General features: G+C 51.0%; 3 protein-coding genes across 16 annotated transcripts in view; 2 read left to right on the top strand and 1 right to left on the bottom strand.

Moving 5' to 3' along the window:
• The window catches only part of CPNE1 (copine 1), a 35,278-nt gene extending 30,027 nt beyond the window's left edge, over positions 1–5,251 (top strand). For all 7 annotated transcript variants that reach the window (XM_060616630.2, XM_060616670.1, XM_060616640.2 and 4 more), the window contains 15 exons: positions 88–216; positions 316–495; positions 652–726; positions 808–879; positions 1,014–1,094; positions 1,264–1,353; positions 1,461–1,547; positions 1,689–1,775; positions 1,869–1,928; positions 2,008–2,141; positions 2,246–2,300; positions 2,547–2,598; positions 4,199–4,332; positions 4,485–4,721; positions 4,920–5,251. In XM_060616630.2, coding sequence (XP_060472613.1) covers positions 88–216; positions 316–495; positions 652–726; positions 808–879; positions 1,014–1,094; positions 1,264–1,353; positions 1,461–1,547; positions 1,689–1,775; positions 1,869–1,928; positions 2,008–2,141; positions 2,246–2,300; positions 2,547–2,598; positions 4,199–4,332; positions 4,485–4,721; positions 4,920–5,060 — 1,614 coding nt within the window. In that variant the 3' untranslated portion in view covers positions 5,061–5,251. The remainder of the gene's footprint in view (positions 1–87; positions 217–315; positions 496–651; positions 727–807; positions 880–1,013; positions 1,095–1,263; positions 1,354–1,460; positions 1,548–1,688; positions 1,776–1,868; positions 1,929–2,007; positions 2,142–2,245; positions 2,301–2,546; positions 2,599–4,198; positions 4,333–4,484; positions 4,722–4,919) is intronic.
• Positions 5,252–6,208: 957 nt separating this feature from the next.
• SPAG4 (sperm associated antigen 4) lies at positions 6,209–11,886 on the bottom strand. 8 transcript variants are annotated; one of them, XM_060616734.3, is made up of 12 exons: positions 11,132–11,880; positions 10,522–10,626; positions 10,168–10,234; positions 9,913–9,974; positions 9,656–9,699; positions 9,312–9,337; positions 9,081–9,189; positions 8,749–8,824; positions 8,462–8,577; positions 7,956–8,123; positions 7,325–7,414; positions 6,209–7,212 (listed from the first exon to the last, which is right to left on the bottom strand). In XM_060616734.3, the coding sequence occupies exons 1-12, from the start codon at positions 11,439–11,441 to the stop codon at positions 7,063–7,065; spliced, it is 1,323 nt and encodes a 440-aa protein (XP_060472717.1). In that variant the 5' UTR covers positions 11,442–11,880; the 3' UTR covers positions 6,209–7,062. The 8 variants fall into 8 exon arrangements, with proteins under 8 accessions (XP_060472717.1, XP_060472740.1, XP_060472699.1 ...); XM_060616757.2 differs by having other exon boundaries at positions 11,151–11,329; XM_060616716.3 differs by having other exon boundaries at positions 9,656–9,974; positions 11,132–11,882.
• Positions 11,887–15,089: 3,203 nt separating this feature from the next.
• LOC132672312 (fer-1-like protein 4) overlaps positions 15,090–16,266 on the top strand; it is a 33,865-nt gene continuing 32,688 nt past the window's right edge. Inside the window, exons 1-4 of the mRNA XM_078444127.2 lie at positions 15,090–15,228; positions 15,491–15,546; positions 15,913–16,001; positions 16,102–16,201. Of these exons, the coding sequence (XP_078300253.2) occupies positions 15,150–15,228; positions 15,491–15,546; positions 15,913–16,001; positions 16,102–16,201 (324 nt within the window). The 5' untranslated portion in view covers positions 15,090–15,149. The remainder of the gene's footprint in view (positions 15,229–15,490; positions 15,547–15,912; positions 16,002–16,101; positions 16,202–16,266) is intronic.

The raw sequence follows: 16,266 nt of genomic DNA, 5'->3' as shown, positions 1-16,266 counted from the left end.
AGCCTGCTGGCCTTCCTAAACTGGGACCTGTAGTCAGGGAAGGGTGGAAAGGGCCCTCAGTGCTTGACTTAGGTCCTTTCTTCCCAGATGGCCCACTGTGTGACCTTGGTTCAGCTGTCCATTTCCTGTGACCATCTCATTGACAAGGACATCGGCTCTAAGTCTGACCCACTCTGCGTCCTTTTACAGGATGTGGGAGGGGGCAACTGGGCTGAGGTGAGAAGGACTGTGGGTTTAAGGTTGTGGAGGGAGGCTAGAACTATTTTGGGGGTTGAAGAGTGTATGACTGTTACGCTAATTGGCCTCTGCCCACAGCTTGGCCGAACTGAGCGAGTACGGAACTGCTCGAGCCCCGAGTTCTCCAAGACTCTGCAGCTTGAGTACCACTTTGAAACAGTTCAGAAGCTCCGATTTGGCATCTATGACATAGACAACAAGACACCTGAGCTGGGGGATGATGACTTCCTAGGAGGGGCTGAGTGTTCCCTAGGACAGGTATGTAGGGCTAGGGATTAAAATCTTTCAGACACATGTTCAGTAAGAGCCCTAACAGACCACCCAGACTGTCTGGAACATGGAGGAGGCGGGGGTCAAGCAAGACCTAACCCTGTCTGAGATTTTGCTCTCTCACCCACCCCTGCTCTGCCCCAGATTGTGTCCAGCCAGATAATAACTCTGCCCTTGATGCTGAAGCCTGGAAAACCTGCTGGACGGGGGACCATCACGGTAAGGAAGAACTCTGGGGGAAGGGGGTTACGTCAAAGAGGAATTCATGAGGTGATACAGTCTCCTGCCTCCCTTTCCTAGGTATCAGCTCAGGAGATGAAGGATAGTCGTGTAGTGACCATGGAGGTGGAGGCCAGAAACCTAGATAAGAAGGTGTGTCTGGAAGGAGGCAGCCTTGGGGATTTAAGAATTAAGGGGACAGGGATGGTATGTTGGGGGGCAGGGGTGAGGACTGGTATAGTTGTCTCTCCCTTAGTCTTACACTGGGGTCTCTGTGGCATTGACAGGACTTCCTGGGAAAATCGGATCCATTCTTGGAGTTCTTCCGTCAGAGTGATGGGAAATGGCACCTGGTATACAGATCTGAGGTGTGAGACCCCTGGTGTTGGACTGAGTGGGTTATGAGAGAATCCCTGGGGCTTGTGATTATCAAGGTTTGGAACATAGGGAGAGCAAGACTGTACATGGATAAGGAAGGATGACAGCTCCCCATATGCCAGCCCAGAACTTACTAGAGGCTTTGCCCTCCACCTTCAGGTAATCAGGAACAACTTGAACCCTACATGGAAGCGCTTCTCTGTTCCCCTTCAGCATTTCTGTGGGGGAGACCCCAGCACACCCATCCAGGTGAGGAGTTTGCCTCCTGAATGGACCGACCAGGGGCAGAGAGCCTGGGGAGGGATTTATTCTCACTATATATACATACTCACCTCCCCCTCCTCCCCCTGCCTCAGGTGCGATGCTCAGACTATGACAGTGATGGTTCACATGATCTCATTGGTACCTTCTACACCAGCTTGGCCCAGCTGCAAGCAGTCCCGGTGAGTGCCAGCCCAGCTCAAGGGTGTTGAGGTGGGCCTAAAGGACTGCAGCCCCAGGGAGGGAGGGAGGGAGGGCAGAGCAGCTCTAGTTCTGGCTGATGCTCTGGGAGTTTCCTACCCTAGTTTTTCTTTCCTCACCAGGCCAATTTTGAATGCATCCACCCTGAGAAACAGCAGAAAAAGAAAAGCTACAAGAACTCTGGGACTGTCTGTGTCAAGATTTGCCAGGTGAGACACTAGCCCGTGTGACCCAGGCTCTGACCCCTGTGCTCCATAGCCCCAATTTCCTCACCTCAGCTGTGACCCTGGTTTCATCTACAGGTAGAAACACAGTATTCCTTCCTGGACTATGTGATGGGAGGCTGTCAAATCAACTTCACTGTAAGTTGCTTTATCAGGGGCAACAGAACAGATCTGGAGCTCAAAGTGGCCTTCAGCTCCCCTCCTCCCTTCCTCCCAGGTTGGTATAGACTTCACAGGCTCCAATGGAGACCCTTCCTCCCCGGACTCCCTGCACTACCTGAGCCCAACAGGGGTCAACGAGTACCTGACAGCACTGTGGAGTGTGGGCAGCGTGATTCAGGACTATGATTCGTGAGTAACTTGTTCTCTTGCCCGCCCTCCTCCCTGCAGATGTTTCAGCCTCTAGGGTCACAGTCCCCTCTCTGCCTCTTCTCCAACTCACTGTCTTTCCACAGGGACAAGCTTTTCCCAGCATTTGGATTTGGGGCCCAGGTGCCCCCTGATTGGCAGGTGAGCACTGCTCCCCAACTCCTCTATTTTCAGTGTCAGGGTCCTGATTTGGGGGGATGACGTAGATTTGCTGTCTGGCACCCAGCTTTATGTGGAGATGCAGGGATATATCCCTATAGGCATATGCACAACAAGTACTCAGGATTAAATAGTTCCTATACAATGCTTGACATATACCATAATGTCCTGTTTCTTTACACAAATATGACCATAGAGAAAGAACCTTATTTTCATTCTTGCCTTCAGGTCTCCCATGAATTTGCCTTGAACTTCAACCCCAATAACCCCTACTGCACAGGTAAGTTCCTCCAACCTCCAACATAAGGCAGATCTGTCCACACCTAGAGGGCCAAGCCTGTGCAGACAAGGGAGTGTGGGGTAATAGAGGCAGGTATCTGATCCTGTTGTCCAGAGGAGTGGATTTTAGAGCTAGGTCTCTAAGAGACTCAAATCTAGGTCTCAAATCTTTATCTTGCGTCTTGCTAAAACCATGTGACTTGGGGCCAGTGTGCTTTGGCTTCATAAAAAGGATAAATACTATAAGATATTGAATATTTAAGGAGAAGATATATGTCAAGTTTGAAGAAGTAAGCCTCGGCAAATACCAAGTGCTCTCTATTATCATCTTTGCCTGGAAGCTCACTGGTACTTATCTGGGCATCAGTGGAAGCCTTCGTTCAGCTCTTTTTAGGATACTTTTACCCAAACTCTTTTGTCTAGAGAGGTTCCAAACCTCGTGGCTCCCCCAACATGGACAACAAACTAAAGTGGTCTGTATATATAAACACACACATATTTTTTTTCCTGAAATGTTTTGAGAATTATAGTGAATAAGTCCTATCCCAAGTTTGCCTCTGAGACCCCACCAACTTTGCTCCCTTTATCCCTAAATAGTTAAGTGTGTGTTTCCTAAAGTCAAAGATATTCTCTTATGTAACTACAGTACAACTCCCAAAATCAGCAAGTTAACATCAATACTATTATCAAGTCTAGAATTTATTCATGTTTTGCCAGTTGTCTTTTACAGCATAAAGAAAATCTCAGATCGTGTAATGCATTCACTTGTTTTGTCTTCCAGAATTCTTCATGTCTGTCATGATAATTGAAATTTTTTAAGATTATAGGCTAGGTAATTTGTAGAATGTCTCACAGTTTGGGTTTACCTGGTATTTCCTTATGATAGATCCAAATTATGTACTTGTGGTGGGTGTTCTTCTCAGTGCACCATGTCAGAAGGCCCATGATGTTGATTTATCCTACTACCAATCATGTTAACTTTGATCACTTGGTTAAGGTAGAGTCTACTACCAGGTTTCTCCACTATTTGTGATTAATAAATATCTTTTGGGAAGATACTTTGAGGCTATATAAATATCCAGTTACTCATTAACTAGGATTCTCTGGGTTTAGCTCATATTGATCTTTGCGTGAATCAGTTATCTCTAAGATTGCCAAATGATTTTGTAATTCCTCCTACATTTATTAAGAGCTTCTTAGACTGAGTTATGGGGGGAGGAGGGAGGTTGGAAAAAAAAATTAAGAGCTTCTTCCTTCCCGGTAATTATTTAATATACATAGATTCTTATTTTAGTAATTAGATTATAATTCATTATTAAGTGGGTTGTAATCTGATGCTCAACTGTCCTAGATTTGTTTAGGAGACCCCTTAATTAGTGTTAACTCAAGTTGTGATTTAGGGCAAGTGCTCTTTTTCTCTTTGGTCTTAATTTTTCCATCTGTAGGATAAGGTTAAGTACCTTGGGTTATAGGGGTGGCCAAACGAAATGCACCCAGGTTCTCAAATCTCCTTGGCCAGGATGGGGTGATGTCAGGACTGACTCAACCCTGAAGAGGCTCAGTATTTTAGTGTGGTTTTTTCTTTTGCCCTCCTTTTCTAGGCATCCAGGGCATTGTGGATGCCTATCGCCAAGCCCTGCCCCAAGTTCGCCTCTATGGCCCCACCAACTTTGCACCCATTATCAACCATGTGGCCAGGTTTGCAACCCAGGCTGCACATCAGAGGACTGCCTCGGTGAGGATCATGAGAGGTAGAGGTAGTGGTGGGCATTCTTGGTCAAGGGCTCCCTTTAGGACTATGTAACAAGGGACTTCTTGTCAATGTGGGGATGTGTAGCTGGGGTGTTTGGAGGGTCTGCCTCAGTTTATGAATGGGCTTATCCCCAGCAATACTTTGTGCTGCTGCTGCTGACCGACGGTGCTGTGACAGATGTGGAGGCTACACGTGAGGCTGTGGTGCGTGCCTCACACCTTCCCATGTCGGTGATCATCGTGGGTGTGGGTGGTGCTGACTTTGAGGCCATGGAGCAGCTGGATGCTGATGGTGGACCCCTGCATACGCGCTCCGGGGAGGCAGCTGCCCGTGATATAGTGCAGTTTGTGCCCTACCGTCGCTTCCAGAATGTGAGTGGGGCAAGTTTGGGGGCAGATCAGATCTGGGAGCTTACCCCTCCACCTCTGTCTGAGTGGGGATACTTACCCTTTCATCTAAGTCTGGGCAAGTTTGGGTGTTGGGATTTGTATCCTTTCTTTGCTATGAAATGTAAACTATGGGATGCTTTTAGGGGGCCACCACTGACCTTGCCCTTCTTCTCCTGGCAGGCCCCTCGGGAGGCACTGGCACAGACTGTGCTCGCAGAGGTACCTATACAACTGGTCTCCTACTTCAAGGCCCAAGGTTGGGCCCCATTCAAGCCACTTCCACCCCCAGCCAAGGGCCCTGCACAGGCCGCTCAGACCTAGATTCCTTTAGGGGGTAGGCTGTGGCTAGTCCTCAGCCTTGTGTCCCCCAAGGACACAACTCAACCCTGCACACATTCCCCAGTGCTTGCACTTTACATTTTATATTTTTATATTTGTTCCTGCTATTGTTGCTTTTGATCTCTCCTGCTTGCCCCTGGAGTCCTTTATTCAATAAAAATCAATGAAGATCACTGCTTTGCCACCACTCTGTGTTTTTAAGTGGAAATCTGCTGTTAACCATGTTTATTTCTCCTGAGCTTCAGTTTGTCCACCTTAGGGGTTGTTGAATGAAGGATACCTCTGACAGCATAGCCCCAATCAAAGAAATTGGATATTCCTCGCTAGATGTGTAGAGACACTGACTCTGTTTTTAAAAAATACAAGGATCAAGTGTAAGCCAAACACCCAGCCTGCACTGCCTTAGGACAGAGCTGAGCTGGGAACGAAGACAAGGTGGAAAGTGCGAGGGGAGGGAGGAGTTTTATGATGGTGCATGGATCATGCTAGACTTCCTGCAGGAGAGAGCAGTGGTGGTTCTAATCCTAAAGATAGACCACAAGCCTGAAATTTTTAACAGCTGTTTTTTTCTTACTAGAAAATTAATATGTGTATTCATTGTAAGAGAAAAAATACACAAAAAATATTATCATCTAAACTCCAATGTGCCAATAAAGTATTTGGTACAGATTTTTTAGTCCATTATGCAGATTTATAATGTATACATGTTTTTTATTTTACAAAAATGGGATCATATTGTGTATACTATTTTAACATGCTTTAAAATGTATGCTAGTTACTACAAAATTATTTGAAATATAAAAATAGATAATGAGAGGTGAAGGTTCATGTGTTTCCTAAGTCTGACGTTTTTTTTCTAAGTAGGATATTATACATACTCTTTGTACCTTGTTGTTGTTATATTGGGTGTCTTGCCCATTAGAACTTTTGGTGACCTTATTCTTTTTAATGCCTATGTATTATTTGTATGAGCGTATTGTAGCTTATTTAGCCAGTCCATTATTGAGATTTGGGTCCCATCCGATTTTGTTCTGCTACAAAGTGCTGTAATGAATATCCTTGTACAGTTATCTGTGCAGCAATATTTCTGAAGGATTGGTTCCTGGAAGTAGAAATGCTAGATCAAAGGATAAGAATATTTAAAATTTTAATAGATATTGTAAAATGCTCTCCATAACAGGTTTTTTTAATTTTTTTAATTTTTTTACCCCTTTTCTGTTAATCTGACAGGCAAAAAAAAATGTGTCATTTTTAGCTTGGATCTATTTAATTTTGAAGGCTAGATATCATTCATGTGTTTATGGTTATATTTCTTCTGAATAGCCTGTTTATAGGCTTTTTTTAGGTTAACACTCTCCCCTACCGGGCTCCCTGAGGGCAGGGACAGATTGAACACTAGACTGCCTGTGCCTAGCAGTAAAGACAACCTGAGTAGGGGTACCAGGCCTGCATCTACTCTCAGATGCTTCCTAGAGGTTCTCAGGTCTCCTTAGTTTTTGAGTGTTAACCTAAAAAAAGTAGTTAACCTCTCCACCTGCACCTAGCAGGAGTTGAGGGGACTTTCCCAGAGGTTGGGGGTAGGAATTGAGCTGTACAAACATGGCTTCAGGCTGACTGGCAGCTCTGAGTTAAAGAGGGTGGCCTCTGGGGGAAGGTAGATTTGAATCCTGTGCCACTGTTCCTCACTAACTGTATGTTCTTGAGCATTCCCTGACCCGAGTGGTTTCCCCTTCCACGGTTGTGAGGATTAGTTAGACGATGTGTAAAATATCCAGAGCACCATCTCTTGCATGTGGTAAGTACTCCATAAACATGAGCTGCTGCTACTGTATTGATCTGAACTTCTCCAATAAGAGAACGCATTGGAAAGTAGACTCCCCCAACCAATAGGCCAAAGGCAATCAGATTTCCCCCAAGAAACACCTCAGTATGATTCCAGCTTCTTTCAGCACAGACCTGCACTCTACTCCAACAATCAGCATGTTTAATGGGGTTCCCCCGTGGCACTGTCCCCTGCTCCCTCTGAAGTTCGCATGCCATGGGCTCGGACTCGATACAAGCATGTGAAACGGGGGTGGCCCCAGTTGCTTAGAATCTGGATCTTCACCTTGGGAAAGGCAGTTGGGGGGTCATTCTGGGGAGACAAATGGATCATGCCAAGGCCTGCTGTCCCAAGGGCTGCCTTCCTCCCCAATCTTCCCTCACTGTCCTATTCCTTTAGCACCCTCACCCCCAGAGACACACACCTGTAGGTGGAAAGTCTGAATCTCTGATTTCTCCACATCGAAGGTGAATTTCCCCAAGAAAACTTCAGTCTCATCATCAGCCTGGAGGCCCTGGTAGGTGAAGAGTGAGCGGGGGGGGGGGGGGGGGGGGGGGGGGGGGTTGGGGACAGTGAGGCACAGGTGGAAGAGGGAGAAAGCAACTTTATTGAGGACCTACTATGGTGTGCAATAGCTGGCACTCTCTTCTTTATTTTTTGGTTTAAGGATAGTGTAGTGTGGAATGTGGGCTCCAAGAAACCAGGTTGCAAAGTTTAGTCTGGCCAATTGTTAGCTGTGTGACCTTGGCAAATAAGATTGCCTTTCTGATCATTACTTTTCTCATCAGTGATGGGGGAGATGAGGGCACTTCATAGGTTGTTGAGTGGATGCAAGATGATCCATGTAAAGTACTCAGTACAGACTAAGGGCTCAATAAAGCCATAACTAAAGTTTGGATATGGTTATAATTATTTATAACCTGTAGGCCTGAGAGGCGAGTGGTAGTATCTCCATTATGTAGATGAGCAAGCGAAGACTCAGTGACACCAATTTTCATGACTGGTGCTTACTAGGCAAAATCCGCCCCACCTCCCGTAGCCCTAGCCTCACTCACATAGACTGCGAAGTCGCGGGGGGCGCTGTTGGCTCCCCCGGTGTGTGCCACACTGGGCGGTGGGTGCTGCAGGGTGATGTCACTCAGTTGCACGCGACCCGGTAGCCGGATTACCACCTGACCCTGGTCGCCCTCAAAAGCCCAGCAATTCCCAGGGAACACATCTGGCTGCAGGCGAGCAGGTAGACCTTCAGAACCCACGTACCGAGCGACTGCGGCCCTTCCCAGCCTGGCCATTGGTTCTGATAGGCCCCGCCCTCAGCTCAACCCCTCCATCGGCCCCGCCCAGTCCTCCACCCGGGTCTATATGCAGCCAGATCCTGTCCGGTGTCCCAGTCCCTCGCACCGCCAGGCCCCGCCTCCAGCCGGGCCCATCCTCCCTCAGGCAGGGCCCCGCCCATCGCCACGCCCCCAGCTCAGCCGGGTCCCACCTCCAGCGAGCTGTTGAGTCCTTTCCCCAGCAACCCGTCCCTTGCCCCGTTCTGGGATCCAAGTTCCAGGCCCACCTCCAGGATAACTGTTGGCGGCCGAGCGTAGTTCCAGAAGCTGAAGCGATTCCAGAAGTAGGCAGTGTTCGCATCCTCATAGTCGTGTGATGTCTTCTCTAGGTCGATGGAGGCCCCTGGTGCAGGGAGAAGCAATCATTCAGGCTCCCAGGCCTGACCGACAGGTGGGGCAGGGTCTCTGAGGTCGGTCTCTTCGGACCGGTCATGTGCGTAGGTCTGTCTGTGTCAAGGTCTCCGTCTCTTCCGGTGTCTCTGAGTCTCAGTCTCGCAGTGTCTCTGGGTCTTACCCACAGAGCTCAGCGCATAGTCAGGTTTCCTCACAAAGTCTTCATTCAACCTCTGGAATACGAGCTTGGCCACTCTCTGAAAAGAGGGAGGACAGGGCCTGGAGGGACGGAGCTAGCGGGCAGGTTTACAGGGAGGCAAAGTTCTGGGGCTAGGTTCTCTGCTGTAGACTTTGTGGGTCCTGGGAGAAACTCCGAAGTAGGGACTCCGGGGCGGCGGGGTTTACGGCTTGCGACCCAGGGAGCGGCGCTCCGCAGGGGGCTTCCGAGGTGGACTGAGCGGCGGGCCGAGACACGGGGCGGTGCGCTGGACAGCCGCGGGCTGCGGGGCTCACCTCGCTGTTGGCTGCGCGAACGCTGGACACCTCCTTGTGTAGTTTATCCAGCTGGGCCTGGAGCTGCTGCAGCTGCTGCCCCTGGGAGCGCACGCGCTCGTGATACTCGCTGCAGGCGGGAGGTCGGCACGGGTGGGGTTGGCTCCCGGTCCCCCTGGGCGCTTCCCGTAAGGCCCCGCACAGAAACACCTTTGCGCCCCCTAATTCCCCACCCCAGGTGCCCACTTTCACCTTAGAGTCAGCATCTCCTTAGGTTCCTATGGAGGGAGGGAGGCACAAAAGACAGCACAGCTCAGTCCCACCCACTCCCTTCTCCCACTTCAGCCTGGGAGCAGCCGGACTCAAAGGGCCTTCTTTTTGAGGACTGTCCCCACCCCCCGACCTGCCAGGACCCCTCAGAGACCCCCAGCTGCCTCTGGGCACAATCCCTCAGGGATCTGTCTATATCCAGCCCTTCCTTAGGATTCGACCCTCCAGCACTTGTCCCCCTCCCACCAGGCCAGGGGACCCACAAAACCTCCAGGTTCACGCACCCTGCCACGCACCCACCCTAGGATACAGACGCCCTGACTCACATTCTCCAAAGGAGGGACCAGATACAGCAGCCCCCACCAGAGTGCTGGGGAAAGAGGGGTAGTCTCAGGGGGAGCCAAGGGAGAGGGTTTCCTTGGCATAAAGGGACAGTGAGGAGAGAAAAGCCTTGAGGGGGCTCTGAAGGGGACCGTGAGCAGTTGAAGGTGCTCAGGGTGTTGAGGGATACAGGAGAAAATGTGCCGGGTTTGGCTCCAAAGCATCCAGGGCGGGGGCCCCAGGGGATTCGCCACCCCCTCACCTGCCAGAAAGAGGCTCAGCAGTGACAGGGCCGTGAGCAGGAAGCGGATGGAACAGACCTCCCTGAAGAACCGGAGGGAAGCTGAGGACCCAGACCCTCGTGAACCCCACAGCCCTCACGCCAAGGTACTAGACCCAGCTCCCGCCGACAGGACTCAGCCAGATCTGAGTCAGGGTCAAGCCTTTGCTGGCCCGGCTCTGCTCCCTATCCCCTCCAAAAAGCAGTCCCTGGAGCTCCCCATTCCCTCCCTCTGACCTGTACACAATGACCAGCACGTCTCCTACCAGGGACAACAACACGCTCAGCACCCGAAGCAGCAGGCCTGGGGAGAGGAGAGGGGCCTCAGAGGGGGAAGAGGTGAAGAAGGGCTCGGTAAGCGTGGGGTTCGAGGTTCAGAAGAGGCTCAGGAAGAGGGGAGTGGGCTAGGAGCATTAGATGGGGGCACGGAGAATGAGTTCAGGCTCAGAGAAGGTGGATCGGGCTCAGGGAAGGGGCTGGAGACTGACATGGGCCAAGGACTCAAAACGAACAGGGTCTCAGAAATGAGAACCGGAGTTCAGAGAGGGGAGCTGGAAGGTCAGAGGGTTTCCGGGCTGATCTGGCCCGTACTCAAGAAGCTCTTGGACACGCGCGGTGGAGGCATCTCCTGCCTCAGATCCAGGGTCGGGAGAAGGTCGAACTGCTCCTCAGAGACTGCGGGAGAGCCAGCCGGTTCTGCGGGAGCCCAAGGGCGCCATTGGGGCCTTGCGCAAGGCAGGTCCACTCTTTCCGCGGGACCAGGCCGCAGGTTCCCCAGCCCAGAAGCGGGGCAGTACCCCCCAACCGGCATTGGTCCCACTGCATGCACATCCCAGGTGCTCAGCACTCTGAGCCCGCCCCTCTGGGATGCTCGGTCAAGACATCAGTCCCCCGGCCAAACGGAGGCCCCGCCCCCAGACAAGTGTTGGTGCTGCCCCATTTCTCTGGTAGCCACTTATGTTAACACCAAGGCCGCGCTTTCTCAGTGTTGTCCAATCAAAACTTTCCCCGCCCCTTCCCAGGACCGTCCATCACACCTAGATCCCGCCCCTTAGAGAATTTTATTTGGTGTCTCCCCTCTTCACCCCATAGGCCCCGCCCCTTAGGAGGTGCCCAGATATTTATCCCCATTCCGTGCCAAGCCCCGCCCCTTATGCCCTGCCCCCTCCCTCAGCTCTCCCGGGTTCGACCCCGCCCGCACCCGAGGCCCCGCCCCTCACGGTTGCCGCGCCACAGGCGGTCGGCCCTTTGTAGCTCCGAGGCGCAGGCTTCTGCCGAGGGCTTCCAGCCCATGTGGTTCCTCCGGGCACTCCTGCGCTCAAGACGGGCTCACCGCAGCTCGAGCCCCGGGCTCTTCTGCCCTCGGGCTCCCCGGGCCCCGGCCCAGCTGACCGGTGCCCGCTGCTGTCCCCCGAGGTGACGCTCACTGAGCTGTTGCTGTTGTCGCTGTAGAAGTTGGGCGTGCGCTTATGCGGGGACGCCGCCGAGCCCGGGCGGGGGCTCCGCCGCATCCTGACCCCGGGGCACCCTGTCACGGACACCAAAGTCGCCGCCGCAGCTGCCAAGGCTCTCGGCCCTCCTTCAGCTAATGTGCGCCGCGGAGACCTCACGGACCCTGCGTGCAGCCGGCGGGCCCCCCGGCGGGATCTAACCTCCTCTGTTATCTGGGCCCAGCTGCTGACGTCATAAAGGAGCCCGTGATCTCTACGGAACTCCCTGACGATGCGTCACAGAGCTAGTCGTGACGTCCCTGGGAGCCTGGCAGTCTCATTCTTTCCCATGTTAAAGCAAGTGATGACAGGGGCGCCTGGGTGGCTCAGTCGGTTGAGCGTCCGACTTTGGCTCAGGTCATGATCTCGCGGTCCGTGGGTTCGAGCCCCGCATCGGGTTCTGTGCTGACAGCTCAGAGCCTGGAGCCTGTTTCAGATTCTGTGTCTCCCTCTCTCTGACCCTCCCCTGTTCACGCTGTCTCTCTCTGTCTCAAAAATAAATAAACGTTAAAAAAAAGAAAATAAAAAAAAAAAAAGCAAGTGATGACATCACATCACTTCCCAGAACTTCCTATCTTCTGCACTTGGCGTGAAAGAATTTCTATCCCCCTTCCTGCTTTGTTTTTCTCCTCAGTTCATATCACCAACATGCTATATATTTTACTTATATATTTCTTCATTGCCTATCACACTCACTAGAACATAAAAACTTATGAAGGCAGGTATTTTTGTTTTGTTCACTAGTGTATACCCAGGACCTAGATAGGCCTAATGAATGAATGTCACCCAGGGCACATCTAAGAAAATACTCAGTTTCTTTTGCTCTGCAAACCCTTCAGGCCCCTCTTTTCATCCTTGTCATCAGGCTAGGAAACTCTGACCTTAGGATCCGTGGTTCCCTCTCCCAGACCCATATTCACCAAAGGTCTGTGGGCTAAGACTTCATTCAGTATGCACCAAACACCATACCCACACTCAAACCAACCATCTGAGATACTGAAAATGCAATGAGGAATCACAGAAAGTCACAGACAGGAGACCAGAGTTCCCAGAACTCCTGCAACAGAACAGAAATTCAGGTTTGCAGGTACAATTTAAGAATCTACTTTAGCATTTCTTTTTTTTTTTTTTTTTTTTTAATTTTTTTTTCAACGTTTTTTATTTATTTTTGGGACAGAGAGAGACAGAGCATGAACGGGGGAGGGGCAGAGAGAGAGGGAGACACAGAATCGGAAACAGGCTCCAGGCTCCGAGCCATCAGCCCAGAGCCCGACGCGGGGCTCGAACTCACAGACCGCGAGATCGTGACCTGGCTGAAGTCGGACGCTTAACCGACTGCGCCACCCAGGCGCCCCTACTTTAGCATTTCTTGAGTGGGTGCAGGAATGTGCATTTTTAACAACCACATGTGTGATCCTCATTAAGGACCACACTTTGAAAAGCAATGCAGAAAGAAAGAGAGAGAAAGGAAGAAGGAAGGAAGGAAGGAAGGAAGGAAGGAAGGAAGGAAGGAAGGAAGGAGGGAGGGAGGGAAAGTAATGCAGTGCATATGCACATTTATAGCTAGGCAAATAGGTCCAGAAAGGGGAAAGGACTTTCCAGACACCACACAGTGCATGATAGAGATTAGAATTCCAAAATCCTGCCCTAGAGCCTAGTACTCTTTCTGCCACATCCCATCTTCTTTGGAATGTTAGGAAGTGAAGTGTCAGTTCTTGGGGGGGGGGGGGGGGAGCGAGAACTTGCCAGGTTGTGTTCCTGCCCAGAAGGGGAGGTGCCTGCATTAGTTTCCAGAAGGGGTGGCTTCAATACCTTGCTTGATTAGATGTCACAGAGTTCAGGGGTAAAGGGAGGGAAAGGCCAGGGCACTGTGAACTAAGAATTCTGGTCCCCCTTTTGGCCTCCTTTGGATCTCAGTGCCCCCATACATCAGCGGAGGAGGGGAAGCCCTCCCCCAACATCTGGAATCTTGAGGTCTAACCTGGACCTTGCTTAGAAACAGAACAACCTATGCCTGTTTGGTGTTTTATAGACCTCAAAACTCAATTGAGCAGCTAACACCTGGGACACAGAACAGGGCTTTCCAACCCCACTATTGAGTTGAAGAAGCTGAAGCACAAGGAGGCATCATGTCTGGCTTAAGGCCACACAACAAGATGGTCTAGCTCCTCTGATGGTCTAAATTTTATGTCTGCTGCCACCTAATACATTCCTCGTACACAGGTCAAAATGACAAATCACAGGTCCCAAAACACACCCTGCATTCCTTCCCACTGCCTGGATGTCCTTCTCTGCTCAACTCCTGTCCTTAAAGTCCATTTTATTTCTTTTATTATCTCTTTTTTATTATTTTTTTTTTTTAATTTTTTTTTTCAACGTTTTTTATTTTTATTTTTGGGACAGAGAGAGACAGAGCATGAACGGGGGAGGGGCAGAGAGAGAGGGAGACACAGAATCGGAAACAGGCTCCAGGCTCCGAGCCATCAGCCCAGAGCCTGACGCGGGGCTCGAACTCACAGACCGCGAGATCGTGACCTGGCTGAAGTCGGACGCTTAACCGACTGCGCCACCCAGGCGCCCCTATTATCTCTTTTTTAAAGTAGGCTCCATGCCCAGTATGGGGCTTGAACTCATCACCCTGGATCAAGAGTCGTATGCTGTACTGACTGAGCCAAACAGGTGTCCCCTCAAAGCCCATTTTAAGCACCCCTGGCCTCCCTCTTCTTGAGCTCCTGAGTCCTGACCCTTTCCTGCTCTGATGGGAATTACAGTCTTTCTAGGCCTTGTTTGATGTTGGAGTCCATGAAGCTACTGGAAGACAGAGAACATGTCCAATTCACTGCTGTGGCTGCACCCCTTCCCCCACAGGGTAGCATAGCACAAGTCCTACATATAGGAGGTGTCATTAAATAGAATAACTAAATAGATGGCCAGGATACACACTCAACACATAGTTACAATCACACATGGGTTCAAACTATCAGATACATTCATTCCTTCATTCAGTAAAAATATTGCGCATCTGTTTAAGGATATGGGAGGAGCTTAATGCGCAGCATGCACAATTACTCAATATTTTATAGGCAAGTTCAAGAGTTTGCAGACTCCCTGCAGCCTATCTATGTAAGACCCCAAGTTAAGGACCTCTGTTTTCTGGTTAGGAAGTGTTTTGAATACCTGCTATGTGCAAGCTAGGGACACACATTCAACCACTCATTATTTCAAATGTGTTGAATGCCTGTAGTACTAATGCTGGGGGCTCGGGGATTCATTTATCAATCCGCCCATTTATTTAAAAAGCTTTTTGAGGGTCTACCATGCACCAGACCCTGAGCTTGGCATTGAGGACAGAGAGATGAAAAAGGAGCACCATGAGACCCGTGCCCTTGAGGCCTCATTGGCTAGTGGGGACAAACTAGGGTCCTGTCTTTCCCCTTGGTTCCATCCCCACCCTATCCCAGCTCCCACTTCACAAGGGTGGATGCAGGGTGGAGGCTGAAGCTGGAAGAGGCAGGGAGGACAGAGCAGACCACAGCAACCTTACCTCCTTCTCTCAGTCCTTCAGCTCTCTCTTCACCCATGACCCCCCAAGCCTGCCTGTGTGTTTGACTAAAGGGCAGGGATTGCTGAACTTGCTGGGTGAGTCCAGTGAGTCAGAGGTGATTCAGGTGAACAGGCAGGTTGGCAGGAGGGCAGACGGGCAGAGGGAGAGCCAGTGGCCCTGGGACAATGGCTCTGATTGTGCGTGTGCGGCGACTGATGGGGCTGCCAGGCAGCCATGACCGACAAGTGAGGCTCAGCTTTCGGGGTGAGGCTTGTAGGGGTGCTCTAAGGATTTTTGCAACTGGAGGGTTCCCATTCCTCCTCCTTAGGTCCCCCAATCCAGTGCCTAGGCATCTCTCCAGCCTGTCTCTTCTCTCCTCTAGCCCATTTCTCTGCCTCTCTCCCCTCCATCTACTACCTTTCTCCATGGGTAAGCCCAGCCCAGGGGGACTGGACCCTGTGCTGGGTGTGTATGTGTGTGATTTGTGGGAAGGGGCTGATAACTGACTAGTTTTGATTCTGAGCAGGCTTCACCCAGAAAACAAGGAAAATTCACTGTGGTCAAGAAGCAGATATTGGTGAGGTGAGTGGGGTTGGGTCCTGGATAGGGAGACATTGATCTGTGCTCATGTAAGTCCCTCCTCAGATGAGTTGGGGGGCATATTCCTGGTTTTGGGGGGCTGTGCTCTCAGGAAGTGGGGTTAGTCTCTCAGGCTTGAGAAGCCAAGACTGGGGGGATTAGTTCTTGATTGGTAGTTACCCTCAGATCAGCCCTAGTTTGCAGTCAATCCTGTGTTGGGGGGAGGGGTTGTTCCAGGTTTGGGACATTGGTCATCAAGTAAGCTCCAACTTTGGAGGGCTGGATCCTATCTCCTGGCTAGGATAGGCTCTGGATTGGGGGTCAGGGTAAGTCCAGCATTGTGTGTCACAAGATTCCTCTTATCTCCAGCTGTTCCACTGGCCACACTACGGGGCTCCGCTGGCTGCGGAATGTCTGTCTGTGCAGGTGGTTAACTGCAGCCGTGTGTTCAGCCCCAGGTGAGTAGGCCTGGGGAAGCCAAGGATGCAGGTGGGGCTGGACATAGTAAGAGGGGATATTCCCCTAGGTCATTCTTTTACCCCCATGCCACATCCCCAGGTCTCTGGGGACCCTGGTGATCTCCCTGCAGCAGCTACAGCATACTGGGCATTTGGTGCTACGGGAGGCCCTAGTGGATGAGAATCTGCGGGTATCCCCGGTGAGTCTCACCAGTCCTCAGCCTGCCACCCTCAAGCTTGAGTGTCCTTCTAGATAGAGAGTTCC

Source organism: Panthera onca, chromosome A3 (assembly GCF_046562875.1).
Source record: "Panthera onca isolate mPanOnc1 chromosome A3, mPanOnc1 haplotype 2, whole genome shotgun sequence".
In the NCBI taxonomy this organism is placed as follows: domain Eukaryota; kingdom Metazoa; phylum Chordata; class Mammalia; order Carnivora; family Felidae; genus Panthera; species Panthera onca.
The sequence above is the reverse complement of the archived record's forward strand: the minus strand, read 5'-3'. Positions and strand labels throughout refer to the sequence as shown.